This window comes from Ornithorhynchus anatinus, chromosome 19 (assembly GCF_004115215.2).
Source record: "Ornithorhynchus anatinus isolate Pmale09 chromosome 19, mOrnAna1.pri.v4, whole genome shotgun sequence".
In the NCBI taxonomy this organism is placed as follows: Eukaryota; Metazoa; Chordata; class Mammalia; order Monotremata; family Ornithorhynchidae; genus Ornithorhynchus; species Ornithorhynchus anatinus.
In genome coordinates this window covers 7,748,678-7,764,848 of record NC_041746.1, presented here as the reverse complement: position 1 = coordinate 7,764,848, position 16,171 = coordinate 7,748,678, and the positions used below count along the sequence as shown (strand labels likewise).

The following is a 16,171-nucleotide window of genomic DNA, read 5'->3' as shown; positions in this document are numbered from 1 at the left end:
CCCCTTCTGTTTTCCTCTCTCCTCCTCTATACTCCTCTTTCCTCTGTCCTCCCTGTCCCCTTCTGTCCTCCTCTCTTCTCCTCTTTCCCTTTCTGTCCTCCTCTTTCCCTTTCTGTCCTCCTCTTTCTCTTTCTGTCCTCCTCTTTCCCTTTCTGTCCTCCTCTTTCCCTTTCTGTCCTCCTCTCTCCCTTTCTGTCCTCCTCTCTCCCCTTCTGTCCTCCTCTCTCCCCTTCTGTCCTCCTCTCTCCCCTTCTGTCCTCCTCTCTCCCCTTCTGTCCTCCTCTCTCCTCTTTCCTCTGTCCTCCTCTCTCCCCTTCTGTCCTCCTCTGTCCCTTTCTGTCCTCCTCTGTCCCTTTCTGTCCTCTGTCCTCTTCTGCGGTCCTCTCTCGTCCTCTCTTGCCTTCTGTCCTCTTCTGCCTTCCTCTCTCTTCTCTGTTTCCCTCTGTCCTCCTCTGTCCTTCTCTCTCCCCTTCTGTCCTCCTCTGTCCTCTTCTGCCGTCCTCTCTCGTCCTCTCTCGCCTTCTGTCCTCTTCTCTCTACTCTGTCCCCCTCTGTCCCCCGTCCCCTTCTGTCCACTTCTGCGTGGCTCAGTGGAAAGAGCCCGGGCTTGGGAGTCAGAGATCGTGCGTTCGAATCCCGGCTCTGCCACTTGTCAGCTGTGTGACCGTGGGCAAATCACTTCACTTCTCTGTGCCTCAGTGACCTCATCTGCAAAACGGGGATGAAGACTGGGACCCTCACGTGGGACAACCCGATGACCCCGTGTCTCCCGCAGCCCTGAGAACAGTGCTCGGCACATAGTAAGCGCTTAACAAATACCAACATTATTCTGCCCTCCTCTTCTCTGTCCCCTTCTGTCCTCCTCTTTCCTCCTCTCCCCCCTTCTGTCCTCCTCTGCTTCTCCCCTGTCCCCCCGTGGGTCCCCCCTGTGTGTGTGTCCCCCGTTGAGTCCCCCCTCCTTGCGACCCCTGCCCTCCGAGCCCCGCCCCCTCCCCCGTCCCCGCCCCGTCCGGAGGCGGCGGGGCCTCCCGGGGCCGTCGAGCGGTGCTGTGCGGTGCGGTGCTGTGCGGTGCGCTGCGCGCCATGGGCTGGTCGGTCCCGTCCGGGCTGGTCCCCTGGGCTGGGCCCCGCGCCCGGCTGGTCCTGGCGGCGCTGGGGGCGGTGGCGGGGGCGGTGATGGTGATGTGGGCGTCGGGGCTGGGCGGCCGGGGTCGCCGGGGTCGCCGGGGTCGCCGGGGTCGCCGGCAGGTGGGCGCGGTGGCGCAGCTGTGGATCTACCCCATCAAGTCCTGCAAGGGGGTGTCGGTGCCCGAGGCCCAGTGCACCGAGCTGGGGCTCCGCAGCGGCCCCCTCCGGGACAGGTACCCTCCCCGCCCCTGTCCGCACCCCAGACGGGGGGTCTGGGGGGGCCCCGGGCCGCAGCGGGCTCCCACCCTGCTCGGAGATGGAAAGCGCTCCGCTCGCAGAAAACGCTCGCTCAACGTCGGCAATCGACGGGTGGCACCAAGGACCCCCGACAGCTTTTGTTTCTGCAGCCCCACCTGCTCCCTTCCATTCCCTCATCCTCATCCCCTGCCTACCCTAACCCTGCCCCGCTCTGTACTCCGACCTTCTCCTCTGGGCACCCCGACCCTGCTCCCTTGCATTCCCTGACCCTGATCCCCTGCCTATCCCATCCCTGCTCCCCTCTGTACCCCAGCCCTGCTCTCCTGCACACCCCGACCCAGCTCCCCTCTTTATCCCGACTTTGCTCCCCTGTATTCCCTGACCCTGTTCTCCTGCATACCCCAGCGCTGCTCCCCTGTGTATCAGCACACTGCTCCCCTGCGTGCCCCAACCCTGCTCCTCTGCATACCCCAACCCTACTGCCCTCTGTACCCCAACCCTGCTCTCCTGCATACCCTGACCCTGCTCCACTGTGTATCCCGACCTTGCTCCCATGGGTACCCCAACCCTTCTCCACTGTATTCCCTGACCCCGCTCCCCTGTGAACCCCGACCCTGCTCCCCTGTGTATCCCAGCCCTGCTCCCATGCATACCCCAACCTTTCTCCACTTTATTCCCCGACCCTGCTCCCCTGTGTACCCCGACCCTGCTCCTCTGTGTATCCCAACCCTGCTCCCTTTCCTTTCCCCCTGCCCAGGGGAAGTGTTACTGATAAGTCAGATAGGAGAAAAGTAGGCTTTCAGAAAAGCACAGGTGCTCACTCTAGACTGTGAGCTCATTGTGGGCAGGGAATATCACTGCTTTTTCTTCGATTGTACTTTTCCAAATGCTTAGTACAGTGCTCTGCACACGGTAAGTGCTCAATAAATACGATTGAATGAATGAAACAGGAGAAGAGGCAAAGAGATTGAAATGACCCCGAGTAGTTGAGAGTTTGGCAGAATTGGCTTCGTTTTGTACCCTGCCCCTGGGTCCGATGGGGGTGGAGGGTCAGGAGAAACAGCAGCTCACACTCTCGTAGCCCTGTCCGGGACTGGGTTCAAGTTTAGGCAGTATTTCTACCCTCCTAACCGAAGTGGGCCAGGGCAGAAAACCCGCAAGGCCTGGCTGAAGCCTCTGATGGTCAGGTGGCCGGCTGGGCATCTCGAAACCTAAATTACGTTAACCTGGGGGTCGGGGATCGACGGTCAGTTGAAAGAGCTCCATGGTGGGAAAAGAGGTGGGCTGAGTCAATCAATCAATCAGTCATATTTAATGGAGCTCCTTGCTCCCTTCTGACCTTTAGCTCCTCCCTGGAGCCTGGTCAAGTCACCCAGTGACCCCGGAATGACCATGGGGAAATATGTCCACAGGCTTCTGCTGCTCTCATTCTCACAGATCCTGTGCCCCGTGTACCTTCATTTAGAATTAGTGAATGTATTCCATCTCCCTCTTCAGAGGCAGGAAACTCTGTTTGTATTTTCTCTGTAACTCCCCCAGTCCAGGCAACAGTCTGTGTTGTGCTTCCTGTAGCACTTAGTAGAGTGCACTGCACCCGGGGGCACTCAATAAATAGTTACTTAGCACATAGTAAGTGCTTAACAAATACCATCATCATTATTATTACTGCTTCTGTTATTACTTCTACTACTATTGCTATTACTCAGAATTTAGTCAGGAGGCAAGAAAGCCTGTTGACTGACTTCAGTGTTCTCTGATAAGTCAGCTTCAATTTCCCCTGAAAATGGACATGTGAAGACTCCAGGTAAATAAAATCCACAGCTAACCTCCAAAATATCTTTGTGGCTGCCTCCCCCACCCCCATAAACTATTAATTTTTATCAGAGCCATGGTAAACTAAGAACCACTTCTTCCCCTCTCTTTTCCCCGTGCCCAGGGGAAGTGTGACTGAGAAGTGAGATAAGAGAAAGTTAAGCCTTGAGGAAGGCATAGAAGAAGAGGCAAAGGGATTGAACTGACCACTGAGTAATTGAGAGTTGGCAGAATTTGCCTGGTTTTGTCATCTGAGAGACAAACAGAAATTCATCATTGTTATTATAACAAATAGGACAAATCACCTTTCTTAGGCTATTAATCAATCCATTACATCAGCCAGGATCATGGGCTATGTATTTTTTTATTTATAGATTAAATGATTAATTCAGCTATTTCATCCTGCATTTAGTTGTATTTCTGATACTTTCTCCTTTTGTTTTTTTTACTTCCTAGCCTTGTTCTTCCTTCTGCTCTCATTGTTTGTCAATATTTTTTTATCCATTTCCCCCATTAGAGTGCAGTGTCTTTAAGGCAGGGAATGCTCATCTTCCTTCTGTTGTACACTCCTAAGGGCTTAGGACAGTGCTTCCCACTCCATAAATACCACTGATTGATTGAGAAGGGGTTAATACTAAATCAGTGGGACACACACAGATACCCCCAGGATATTTATGTAGAACCTGGTCCTTTGGGACCAAGTGGACACCTGCTCATACCCACTCACAGTTTATGCAGAACTCAGTCCCCTAGGTCAAGAGGGGGAGGGTAGGAGTGTGCCTTGTTTCCGATCCATTTGCTTTGGCAATGGCAGGTTTTGGATGGTGGTTAAGGAGGATGGACACATGGTCACTGCCCGGCAGGAGCCTCGCCTGGTGCTGATCTCCCTGACCTGTGACAGTGATTCTCTGACGCTGAGTGCTGCATACACGCAGGATCTGGTCCTGCCCACCAAGGTGCCGGCCACAAACCCAGTGCTCAGCTGCAGGTACGGCCGGAAGCGATTTTTGCCTTTAAAAACAATCTACCTTCCCGTTATCGTGTTAAATGGGTTTTGACATAAGGGCACCCACAAAAGAAGACATCTGAGGAAAATCCTGGGGCATCCCAGGAAGATATGAGGTCAGATCCAATGAGGACTGTCTCCTTCAAACTCTCATTATCCAAGGTGGAGGGGGTCGGAGTGGCATCCTGGGCATCTGGAGAGGATGGCAGCTTCTCTAATAAGCAGAAACTGAACAAGCTGGGACTACGGGTGGAAAAGCTTGACTACCTAGTGGGAAATGGTCAGAGTGGTCAGGAAAGCACTCTTCCTTGAATGAGACAGGGGTGGAAAGAACTGGCCTTGGGTCACACCTCCTCATGTCACTCCCTCCTTCTTTAGGTCTAAGCAAACACTGTAAGCACCCACTTTGTTTTCCGGCTTCAGGGACCCCTGCTTTTGTCGGTTAGAGAGTAGGTGGCCTTTCTTATTTATCAGGAGGGTCTGACTGTGTTTTGGGCCCTACTTCTGCAGACTACCTAAAAGCTGTTGCTAGGGAACTTGTAATCAAATGGTAGAGACAGAATTTTATTTGCTTTAAGATGTAAATTATAGAAAGCAGTGAAGATTGATTTGGGTGCCTCAAAGTATGAACAAGGTGAACAGGTTAACAGGTGGACAGTTCATCTTTCTACTGTCATTACCCAGCATATCGGCACTAAAAAAATTCAAGGATTTATTGAGTCCTCAGGGTGCAGAGCAAAACATTGAGCAAGGTAGCATGGGTCAAACCACCTCTAGATAGCAGGTTAGGTCAGTTCCAAGAACTAAGCTCTGTCAGGATTGGTGTGGTCCCATGTGACATCAGAGATGGGAAAGTTAGGTGCAGGTCAGAGAACTCCTGGACTGAGGAAAGGGCAGTTTACTTCATAGCCTCCTGGATAAATAAATGCCCACGTTCCTGAGATCTGGCTACTCTGCTTGTTCCTTAAAAAGTAATAATTCTAGCAATTTCCTAAGCACTCACTATATGCTGAGCTCTAGGGTAGATACAAGATATTCAGATCAGATCATCTCTGTCCCGCATGGGGTTCACGGTCATAGTTTGCTGTCTAAGGAGGGAAGGTGGATATTTTATCTCCACTCTACAGGTGAGGGAACTGAGTCACAGAGAGGTTGAATAACTTGCCCGTGGTGACACAGCAGGCCGGTGGCAGAGCTGAGACTAAAGCCCAGGTTTCCTGACTCCCAGACCTACACTCTTTCCACTAAGCCACACTGAATAGATATTCTGTTTGCCTTCAAGATGCTTATCATCACATGGGAGTGACCAACTTCTGAAGGATTCGAGGGAGAAATGGAGAGCAGGAGTTTAATTATTCTATTGTTCATGGGGAAGATCACTTGAAGATTTTGGGTAGCATCCTGTCCAGGGAATTGCAGACTGAAGCAGGAGTGGGGCTGTCACCCTGATCTGAGCTCTATGGAGCTCAGCTTTAGGAAAATTTCAAGATCCCTTCAGCATACCTAGAATTTTTAGTTGATCAAAGGGACAAAGTTAAACTACAAGCCACAGGAACAAGTGAGCATTTCGGGGCGGTGGAGCCAGCAGTTCAAGAATCATTTTTGTAATTAAGCATTGAGAGCAATATTTCAGATCTTAATAGTGATAATAATAGCAATATTTATTAAGTGCTTACTATGTGCCAGGCATTGTACTAAGCGCTGGGGTGGATACAGTCAAGTCGGGATGGACAAAGTCACCATTTTACAGATGAGGTAACGGAGGCACTGAGAAGTGAAATGACTTGCCCAGGGTCACACAGCAGACACGTGGTGGAGCCGTGCTTAAAACCCAGGTCCTTCTGATTCCCAGGCGCATGCTCTAACCACTAGACCATGCTGTTTCCCTAATGGGACTGTTCAGCCTTATCAAAGATGTTGGGGTCCAGAAGCACTCCATTTAGAAAACTGGTTTCTCTGCACCCCATGCAGAGTGCACGGCATGGAAATCGAGGGCAGGGACTGTGGAGACGCGGCTGCCCAGTGGATCAGCAGTTTCCTGAAGACGGAGCCCTGTCGCCTGGTCCAGTACGAACCACACATGCGTCCAAGGAACTCAAACCAAATGAAACACGGCTTCAGCCCGACTGATCAGGTGAGGGTGCTTCATGCGTTCACTTGGAGACTGTTTTCCTGGCAGAACGTTAAGCTGGATAGCACCATGTCACCATGCTGCGATCCATTAGTCAGGGTTGTTAGGATTGTAGCTAAGGTCGTGTCCATGGATTGACTCCCCAACATGGCCTAGTAGATAGAGTACGGGCCTGGGAGTCAGAAGGACCTGGGTTCTAATCCTGCCTCCCCCTCTTGTCTGCTGTGTGACTTGGGGCAAGTCACTTAACTTCCTTGTGCCTCAGTTACCTCATCTGTAAAATGGGGATTAAGGGTGTGAGCCTCATGTGAGACAGCGACTGTGCCTAACCTGATTAACTTGTATGCACCTCAGCACTTAGAACAGTGCCTGGCACACAGTAAGCACTTAACAAATACTTTTATTATTATTACCTCCACTCCACTGTCCAGAACCTTCTTCTCTGTTTGGCCACTTACATTCTTCTGCGCAAAGCATCTACCTGCACGTTGGTGCCAGAGTGCTGTAAAGAATAAGCTTACAAGGAAAAGAGTCTGCTGGGCTTCCCTTGTGACTAGGCTACATTCTTAATACTCTCAGTCAATCACTGGTATTTCTTGTGCAGAGCACTGTATTAAGTGATTGGGGGAGTACAATACAGTAGAGTTGGTAGATTATTATTATTATTATTATGGTATTTGTTAAGCACTATGTTCCAGGCACTGTACTAAGCTCTGGGATGGAATACAAGCAAATTAGGTTGGACACAGGCTCTTATCCCACCTGGGGTTCACAGTCTCAATCCCCATTTTACAGATGAGGTAACTGAGGCAAAGAAAAGTGAAGTGACTTGCCCATGGTCACACAGCACACAAGTGGCAGAGTCGGGATTAGAACCCATAATCTTCTGCCTCCCACGCCTGTGCTCTAGCCACTTCGCCACACTGCTTCCAAACGCTGCCCCCAAAGAGGCCTTGGCCTTGGCCTTGCTCTGCCTTCTGCTTCGCTCCCACCATTCCCACGCTGTAAGTGGACAGGTAAATGGGGAGCCCAATTGTTACTCAGTTTGAAAGCGAAATGCAAGTTCAACAAGTGTGGTATTAGAAAGAAAGAAAACGGAAATAGGGGAAATTTAAATTTGAGCTGTGGTTTCAGCACTTCTTTTCAGTACTCTCCCCTCTCTAGACTATGTGTTCCTTGCAGGAAACGTGTCTACCAGCTCTGTTGTATTGTACACTCTCTAATGCTTAGTAGAGAGTTCTGCACCCAATAAGCACTCAATAAATGCCACCAATTGATATTTTTCAAGCAAAACCAAGAAGATTTGCAGGATTTTGTGACTAGTGTTGGGGCTGAGATAGTTCCCAGCAGTGCCCCACCTCATTCATTCATTCAGTCGTTCAATCCTATTTATTGAGTGCTTATTGTGTGCAGAGCACTGTACTAAGCACCTACATTCGTGCTAACAGGACTGAAAGGTATTTTTGCAAGTCTATCTTGACAACAAGTTGTTTTTGCAGTCGTGTTGATGGTTTGCGCTGAGTCATCCACACTCTCTCACCCGGGTCCACTTGTGCCCAGCAAGTACTGCTGGTTGGGAGAATGGATAGAGTTGGCAGCCACAGAACAGAATATCTCTGAGACCTGGAGAGCAGCAGTCCTCGAACTGAAAGATTACTCCATCTACATCAATAGTAAAATACACTTTTGAATGCCTCCTATTTATTTTGCTCTGACATGACCCCTTCATTTGATTTCACTTTGAAATTAGGTTTGTTTTTTGGACTCACTCTCTGATAATAATAATAATAATGTTGGTATTTGTTAAGCGCTTACTATGTGCAGAGCACTCTTCTAAGCACTGGGGTAGATACAGGGTAATCAGGTTGTCCCACGTAAGGCTCACAGTCTTAATCCCCATTTTACAATTGAGGTCACTGAGGCACAGAGAAGTTAAGTGACTTGCCCACAGTCACACAGCTGACAAGTGGCAGAGCCGGGATTCCAACCCACGACCTCTGACTCCCAAGCCTGGGCTCTTTCCACTGAGCCGCGCTGCTTCTCTCCTGCCAGGCTAACAGGCCCACAAGTCTAGGGTCTGAAAGAAATGAGATTTGTTAAAGATACTGGGCTGAAAGCAAGGAAGTACAATAAACACTGATTGTGGACAGGGTACTTCTTCCACCTCGTTGCAGTGAGAAACACTGAAGTCTGGGCAGATAAGGAAATTTTGAACCCCGGTCGCCCTTGGACCGCCTGGTGGGCTCGAGAGTTGAACTAGCTAACTGGTGGCAACCCTTCCCTTCCTTCCTCTTCCCTCTACCCCCCTCCCAATATCTTTCCCCATTCCTGGCATCTTCCCCAGCTTCTGGCTCAGCCAAGGGCAACAAGAAGTGAATGCTAAGGTGAGTGACTCCTTTCTTCTCCTTTACACAGAGTTGTAAATATTTTAAAGTCTGTATCACCAGTTAAAAGGTAAGCTCCCTGTGGGCAGGAAACATGTCATTTTGTTACTATGTACATTTCCAAGCACCTAGTGCCTAATACCAAATGAAGCAGCATGCCTAGTGGATCGAGTATGGGCCTGGGAGTCAGAAAGATCTGGGTCCTAATTCGGGCTTTGCCGCTTGTCTGCTGTGTGGCCTTGGACAAGTCACTTCACTTCTATTTGCCTCAGTTACCTCATCTGTAAAATGGGGATTGAGACTGGGAGCCCTGTGTGGGACAGGGACTGTGTCCAACCCGATTATCTTTTATCTACCCCAGGGCTTAGAACAGTGCCTGGAACATAGTAAGCGCTTAACATCATCAATCCCCATCTGATCATGATCAATCATCATCATTCCTCATCAAATGGGCACTGGCTATATGCTCTTGCTGCTACAACTATGACTATTGCACTCTATTCTTCATCTCCCAGTTGGGCTGCTTTAGCATATAGGGGCACGACAGCAGCATGGGTTACTGGTGCCTCCACACCCCCGCCCCCCACCCCGGTCGCATGCATGATCCCCTCCTGTAGCAGCCGATGTGTGCTATGGTGGTCCCTGTCCAGAGTCTGCCATGGAATAGCCCTGGGCCCAGAGGAGCTACAGAGCCTCTGCAAACCCCTGAGGTGGGGGGGTGAAACCCTTCTGAAAGAAAGAGAAAATGCTCAGTTTGAAGGGATCTTTCTCCTCGAGGCCTTGGGCTCCCGGAGATCCTGGGAAGCAGATTCTTGGACCACCATATCACTCTCTCCATCTGAATCTCACCATGCAGATTGCTTACCCCGACGCCAGCCCTTATATGCTCCTCTCGGAGGCGTCCCTGGCGGATCTCAACTCCAGGCTGGAGAAGAAAGTCAAAACGAGCAACTTTAGGCCCAACATCGTTGTTTCGGGATGTAAGGTCTTTGAGGAGGTAAAGAATGTGCTGTGGTGGCTATTTGTCTGCTAATTTACCTTTGTCCAGGAGCCTGTTTCTGCAGGGTACTATAATAGAATCTAGTGTCTTCAATATGTTATTGACGGGCCTGAGCTTTTGGAATGATCCATTTCCATGGTAAAGTCTCTGAAGCCAACCAGTAACTCAGAGAGTGAAGTTTGGTAGCGATGACTCGGCATGGGGGAAGAAGCAAGTTCACATCAGCTATTGATGGTGCTTCTCATCAAATAATAATAATAATGAAGATAATAATGAGGATGGTTACTATTCAGTGCTATGTGCTAAGTAAGCACTGAGCTAAGAGCTAGGGTATATACAGTTTAGTCCGACTAGACTCAGTCCCTGTCCCAAAATGGGCTTTGCAGGCTGAGAGGTGAGGAGACAAATCATCCCATCGATGCTTTATAGAAGAGGAAACTGAGGCAGGGAGAGGTTTAGTGACTTGCCCAAGATCACCCAGTGATGGAGCTGGGGCTAGAACCTGGGTCTCCTGACTCTTGGTCCCATGCTCCTTCCACTAAGCTATTCTGCCTCCCCGATCACTGAAAACGTTACTTAGGGGCGTCGTTTTCAGCTTCGAGTGTAGACTGCAGCCACTCTGTGCTGCCTGGTATGACCAGATCTGGAGCTGCCGTTGACCTCCCAAACACGTCTGGCCCGCACGCTACCTCAAGGCAGGAGACAGACCAAGCAACTCGGCCTCCCCGCCATTTGGAACTACGTTTCTGGTTAAGTGTGGCCCAGCACCGGATTGATTTAACCTGTGTTCTGTTGGCAGTTTTCTATTTTCCTCCTAATAGTCCTGGGTTTTCTTCAGAGTATGAAGAATGGCGCTTTTTGAATGGCCACACTGCCCCCATGTGGTCAGTTCTGCATAAGGCGAGTCGACAGGGAAGGAGGTGGGACGGTCCGATGGAGGGGGAGTCCAATAAATTGACCTTCCCACAGAAAAGGGGGAAAGGCCCAGCAATGTCTAGACAGAGAGTCTGCTCACTCCTCAGGACCCTTCCCAGTCGGAAAACGGATTTACCTCGGATGTCAGTCACTCACCTTGGACATCAGCAGGGTGAGGGGCGAGGAATTGGGCAAAGAGGTGGGGCTGGGAAAGTGAGGGTGAATCCCAGAGCTGCGAGGAGAATTAGTCCTGCCAGGCATTCGACAGGGAGGCAGTTTACAGGGGAGACCGTGGGTCAGCAGGAAGAATGACCAGGGGAGGACCCGTGGACTGTTGGGTCACAGAGGAGCTACTGAGGGAAATCGTCGGGTGGGCCGGGCAGCGTCCAAGTGCTTGGGAAGAGCAGTGACTGTGACCTTTGCTGTCCCCATCCAGGATTCTTGGAGCGAACTTCTCATCGGGGATGTGGAATTGAAAAGGGTCATGGCTTGTGGAAGGTAGGGCTCCACGAGGAATGGGATTGCATGAGCCCTGTCCCCAACCATCAATCAATCGGTCCTATTTATTAAACGCTTAACGTCTGCAGAGCACCGTATTAAGTGCTTGGGAGAACTGGTAGAACTATTGCCTAATCCTTTCTGTGCCCATTCTAGGTGTGTCTTTACCACGATAGATCCTGACTCTGGAGCCATAAACAGGAAGGAGCCGCTGGAAACGCTTAAGAGGTAAAGACACCCAGAGACACGCAAAGTTTAATCATCTGCCTCAGTTTACCTTATCTCGCTGAGCCAGGCCGCTGCAATACCTCAGCCTGTTAGCTGTGAAGGCTTCTTGGCCCTGAGTGTTTTTGGAAAAAAATTCCCAGCTACAATCCTCTACTTCGATCTTGCAGCCAACCTTCAAGAGTACTAATAATAGCAATAATAATAATAATGGGTTTACTTTACGCCTAACACTCTACTAAGAGCTGGGGTAAATATAGTTCAATCAGATCTGACACAGTTCCTGTCCCACATTGGGATCTCAGTCAACTGGGGAGGTAGAAAGTATACTTAACTCCCATTTTACAAATGAGGAAAGAGACATAAAGAAATCAAAGTGATTTAGCCCAAGTTCAGGGGTACAGCTGGGGTTAGAATACAGGGCTACTGACCTCCAATCCTGTGCTCTTGCCATTAGAGCATGGGCTCACAAGCCATTGCTTGTTCATTCAAAATTCAGGCCCCTGCAGCCATATTGTGTACCCAGGCCTGGGCTCAGAGTTTATAAATATTAAAACATAGCGGTTTGAGCTGTTTCCCCAGGGCAGACCTGAGGTCCCTCCCATGTACCGTGCAGAACCACATGCATGACTGCAGCTGTCATCTCAGCACATGGGCCAACTTTTTATTTCCGTCCAGGAGCTAAATGGGCACAGAAATTTTAGGAGAGGATCAGGGTTGAAAAGCAGCAGGTTTCTGAAATTTAAAAGGCCGGGTTTGTCAGCTCGAAAATCTGTGGGGGTCCTTCATCATCTCTGTGGAGATTGGGTTTATGAGTCTCTCGGCCCTTTGGAGCCAGGAATCCGACTGCCACAACTCTCCCTTAGGGACCATTGCTGAGATCTTGCTTTCCTAGAGCCCTGGGGCCGGATCTTGCCAGCCAGGTATAACTACAAGTGCCTGGAGCTCTGGTCTGGCTTCTGGTGCCACAAACTCTTCCTCTTCCCTGCTGGACTTAGAAAGTTTTCTGTGGGGATGAGGCTGTCTGCCTCTCTTGAAGCATAAAATGCATCTGTACTGTTCCACTGAGGTTTTCTGCCGCTCTGTACTCGTGAGCTTGTGTGTTACAGTAGGATCATTGACAGCACGGAAGTGGCCTCAAGAAGGATGTGGTAATAGGCGGGTAGATCACCTATCCTGATGTATTATAGAGTTCTGCTTATGTCTTAGACCGGGGCCTAATTGCCTATAATACCCTGAGAAATCAGGCAGCAGCCTGAGGTATCTCTTGCCTATCTCTCATGGAGATTTAAATTGTCATAAATGTAGTCGTTTTTATCCTCCTCAAGACAGGTAGTCATAAATTGGGAAGAGAAAAGTCCTCTAGGATCACATGAATTACACGAAAGCTAAATAAATGGTAACATCAGCTACCACCAATTCAGGAGCTCCATCGCTCTTTGTGTCGCAGTTGATCTTTCCTCTTAATCCAACTTCTCCATTCCTGGGCCCCTCTGCTTGTCGTCCCTACCGAGCAAACCCAGTGCTGTGAAGTAATGAGAGGGAAAGGGTCAAAGGAGGAAGAGCTTAATAACTGTAGGGAGGCCGCCTGGTCTACTGGAAGGAGGAAACCTCCTTGGGAATCAGGACCAAGTTCTAGTCCCAGCTTCACCACTTACCAGTTGTGTGACCTTAGGCAAGTCACTAAGCATCTCTGGTCCTCAGTTTCCACATCTGTAAAATGGGGATAAAACACCTGCTCTCCATCATCATCATCATCATCAATAGTATTTATTGAACGCTTACTATGTGAAGAGCACCCTACTAAGCATTTGGAGGAGAGTACAATACATCAAAGTTGGCAGGCCCTTTCCCTGCCCACAGCTTGCTTACAGCCTCAAGGGGAAAAGACATTAATATAAATTAATAACATATATAATTCAAAGAGATATACTTGTTCTGCTCTGTTCCTCTTAGACTGTGAGCATCATTTTGGGACAGGGACTGAGTCCAATTTAATTCTTTTGCATCAATAAATACCATCATTATTATAGGGGCTAAGAAATAAACTGTGGGAGAAAGTGGCACAGTAAAGTTGGTGGGAGTGCAGTACGTGGTAGTAGATTAGCGTGGCTGAGTGGAAAGAGCCCGGGCTTGGGAGTCAGAGGTCATGGGTTCTAATCCCGGCTCGCCACTTGTCAGCTGTGTGACTTTGGGCAAGTCACTAAACTCCTCTGGGCCTCAGTTACCTCATCTGTAAAATGGGGATTGAGACTGTGAGCCCCATGTGGGACAACCTGATCACCTTGTATCCCCTCCCAGTGCTTAGAACAGTGCTTGGCACATAGTAAGCACCCAACAAAGGCCATCATTAATTAGTTAGCAAAATGGTAGCCATTCACTTGGCTATTTGGCCATTTTCCCAGGGTAACTAAAAATCTATGTTGTCTAGAGTAATAAAAAATGCTATTTATGATCTGGGATCCTGGGTAAAATGTTGGGTGACTGGTAAATGTGTTGTACTTATCTGAAAGGCTGGTCTAAACCAGGCCAGCAAAAATGAATAGGCTCCTTAGCTCAGTTCCAAAAGGGGTGTTTTTTTGTTTGTTTTGTTTTTCCAGTGCACCTTTCCTTGGAGAAGTTAATATTGTGTCGACCATTAATAGCATTCTAGAAATGTTACTCAGTCACCAGTAGTGATCAGCAATTGATTTTCTGCCAGTGTCCAATACATTGAGTTTAATTTGTCATTTTAATGACCAGAAAAGGCCAAAATGAACTCAATTTAGGATGTCTAATGGTTCACCTGCATGAATCACTGATGAAGAAAGAGCTACATTACCCTAGTGAGGATTTTATGTGTCTGCTTGATTCTTATTGGTTCTTCTCTTCTGGCAGTTACCGTTTGTGTGACCCGTCTGACCAGAAACTATATGGAAAATCACCTCTCTTCGGGCAGTATTTTGTGCTGGAAAATCCAGGGACCATTAAAGTTGGAGACCCCATTTACCTGCTGGGCCAGTAACAGGCTGATTCCCTGGGCCCAGGAGCTGTTTTGACTTCCTAGGAAATAACACAGCTCCTCCACACTGATGATCCCATATCATCTAATTTGGCTTTCCCTTCCAATCTAGGTTTTACATTTTTTTCCTCTCTCGACCTCCACAGGCCCATCCAAAGCTGCAAAAACATAGTTCAATCAATCAATCATATTTATTGAGCACTGACCATGTGCAGAGCTCAATAGGTGCTTGGGAGAGTACAATATAAAAATATAAACAAGTTGGTAGTCACATTCCCTGCCCACAGTGAGCCTACAGTCTAGAGGACTCTTGTGTTGACCCTAACAATCCTTATTTGGGGTCTCCCTTGAAGCTGGAGGTGGGCTGGGCATGCGTGACCAGTGTTTCCCAGGACCCCATTGCTTCCAGTTTGGAAGAGATAGAATTCTCCAGAATGTGACAGGAGGAAAGGTCCGCTGGCCCTCCCAGTCAAAGAGAACAGTCTGTCATGTGGCCCTGGGACCCAATAATCATTTAGGATCCAGCCAACCATCCAGTTGGGATCCCTGCTGAGCAGTTCCCCGTGGGCTGGGACATTCTGTGACACATGAAATGGAATGCCAACCACAAAGCAAACACTTTCTGGGTGAAAGCCTTGCTGAGACAGAGTGAGGAAATTGATGGTGTTTTTCTGAGAATTAACTGGCCAACCAGGAAGCCAAGTGAGGGTGATTGAAGAGTTCGGAGAAGCTGAGAGATAACTGAAAGGTAGCGTTTTGGTTAGTTTCCTAGACAATGCTAATGAACTGATACAGTGATTCTGACACCAAAACACATTGCGCCAAGGTTGAAGAGTTGATTTGTATTTGTGGTCGTGTTTTGGTATCCAAATCGTATATTAATGAGCCACCTTCTGGCAGGCTGCACCTAAATCCCGGAGGACCCTGTCTGGTTCCAGTAACTGTGCTTTTTGGTATCTGTGTGATCCATACCATCAGAGCTGATGGGTTAAAAAAGTAATGTCAGAAGACTTAGGATCCTGTGGGTGAGAAAGGATGTGGTGAAGCCATTAATTTAGCAACTAAAGCTACTTCAGGAGAAGTCAGGAGAAGAGAATGTCAATTTGTTTTTTAAGGTAAAATGTCTATTAAATGTCTTTCTATGAATTGAATTGTAATTCTTTGATATAAAGCTGGGGTATTTGTTAGCCTGTTTGTGCCCATGTTCTACACTTTGCTGGATGATTTATAGCTAAAACTTGCTTTCATTCTTAAGAAGCATTCTAAAACCAAATAAACAGAAGCAACTAAACTTGTTTTGGGGTCATGGTGGCTGCTTGGCAAGAAGAAGGGCTTTCAGGATTGGGTAAAGACTATGATTTTGACCACTTTGACCATCTGCAGTCCCCAAACTCGGCTCCACTCTCTCCCCACCCCAGTATCCAGGAGGGAAACTTGTTCTTTTCACACAGCTAATGGGGTAACATCATCGGATTTCCTCCTAGTGCTTCAGGGGCTTTCCTCCAAGTAATTGACTTCCACAAATCTCCTTTTAACAAGAACAAGTTCCCCAAATTTGAAAGTCTCTTCCAAAACCAAGCATCCTGGCTGTCTGAAGCTCTGATGTAACTCCTGTGTGTCAAGAATGGCTGTAGGATATGAAGTTTCAGCCATCAGCAAAGAGGTTGCTCACCCCCTCATCTGAGGACAGAGCAGTGAAACCAGTTCGTAGTTCCCTCAGGAATGTCTGTCCACAGTTCCAAGTAAACGGGCTCCTCGGCCCTTCCATCCCGGGAGTTGACACAACCAGGATGTTCCAGGATGAGATCAAACC

At 48.8% G+C, this 16,171-nt stretch overlaps 1 protein-coding gene across 2 annotated transcripts in view; it reads left to right on the top strand.

Moving 5' to 3' along the window:
• Positions 1-15,653, top strand: part of LOC100080974 (mitochondrial amidoxime-reducing component 1) — a 34,644-nt gene extending 18,991 nt beyond the window's left edge. Inside the window, exons 2-8 of one of the 2 annotated variants that reach the window (XM_029047103.2) lie at positions 1,060-1,361; positions 4,013-4,186; positions 6,176-6,338; positions 9,576-9,716; positions 11,071-11,132; positions 11,289-11,360; positions 14,235-15,653. In XM_029047103.2, coding sequence (XP_028902936.1) covers positions 1,084-1,361; positions 4,013-4,186; positions 6,176-6,338; positions 9,576-9,716; positions 11,071-11,132; positions 11,289-11,360; positions 14,235-14,361 — 1,017 coding nt within the window. In that variant the 5' untranslated portion in view covers positions 1,060-1,083 and the 3' untranslated portion in view covers positions 14,362-15,653. Of the gene's footprint in view, positions 1-1,049; positions 1,362-4,012; positions 4,187-6,175; positions 6,339-9,575; positions 9,717-11,070; positions 11,133-11,288; positions 11,361-14,234 lie in introns of both variants that reach the window. The other variant, XM_029047104.2, reaches the window with a different exon arrangement.
• Positions 15,654-16,171: the final 518 nt, after the last annotated feature.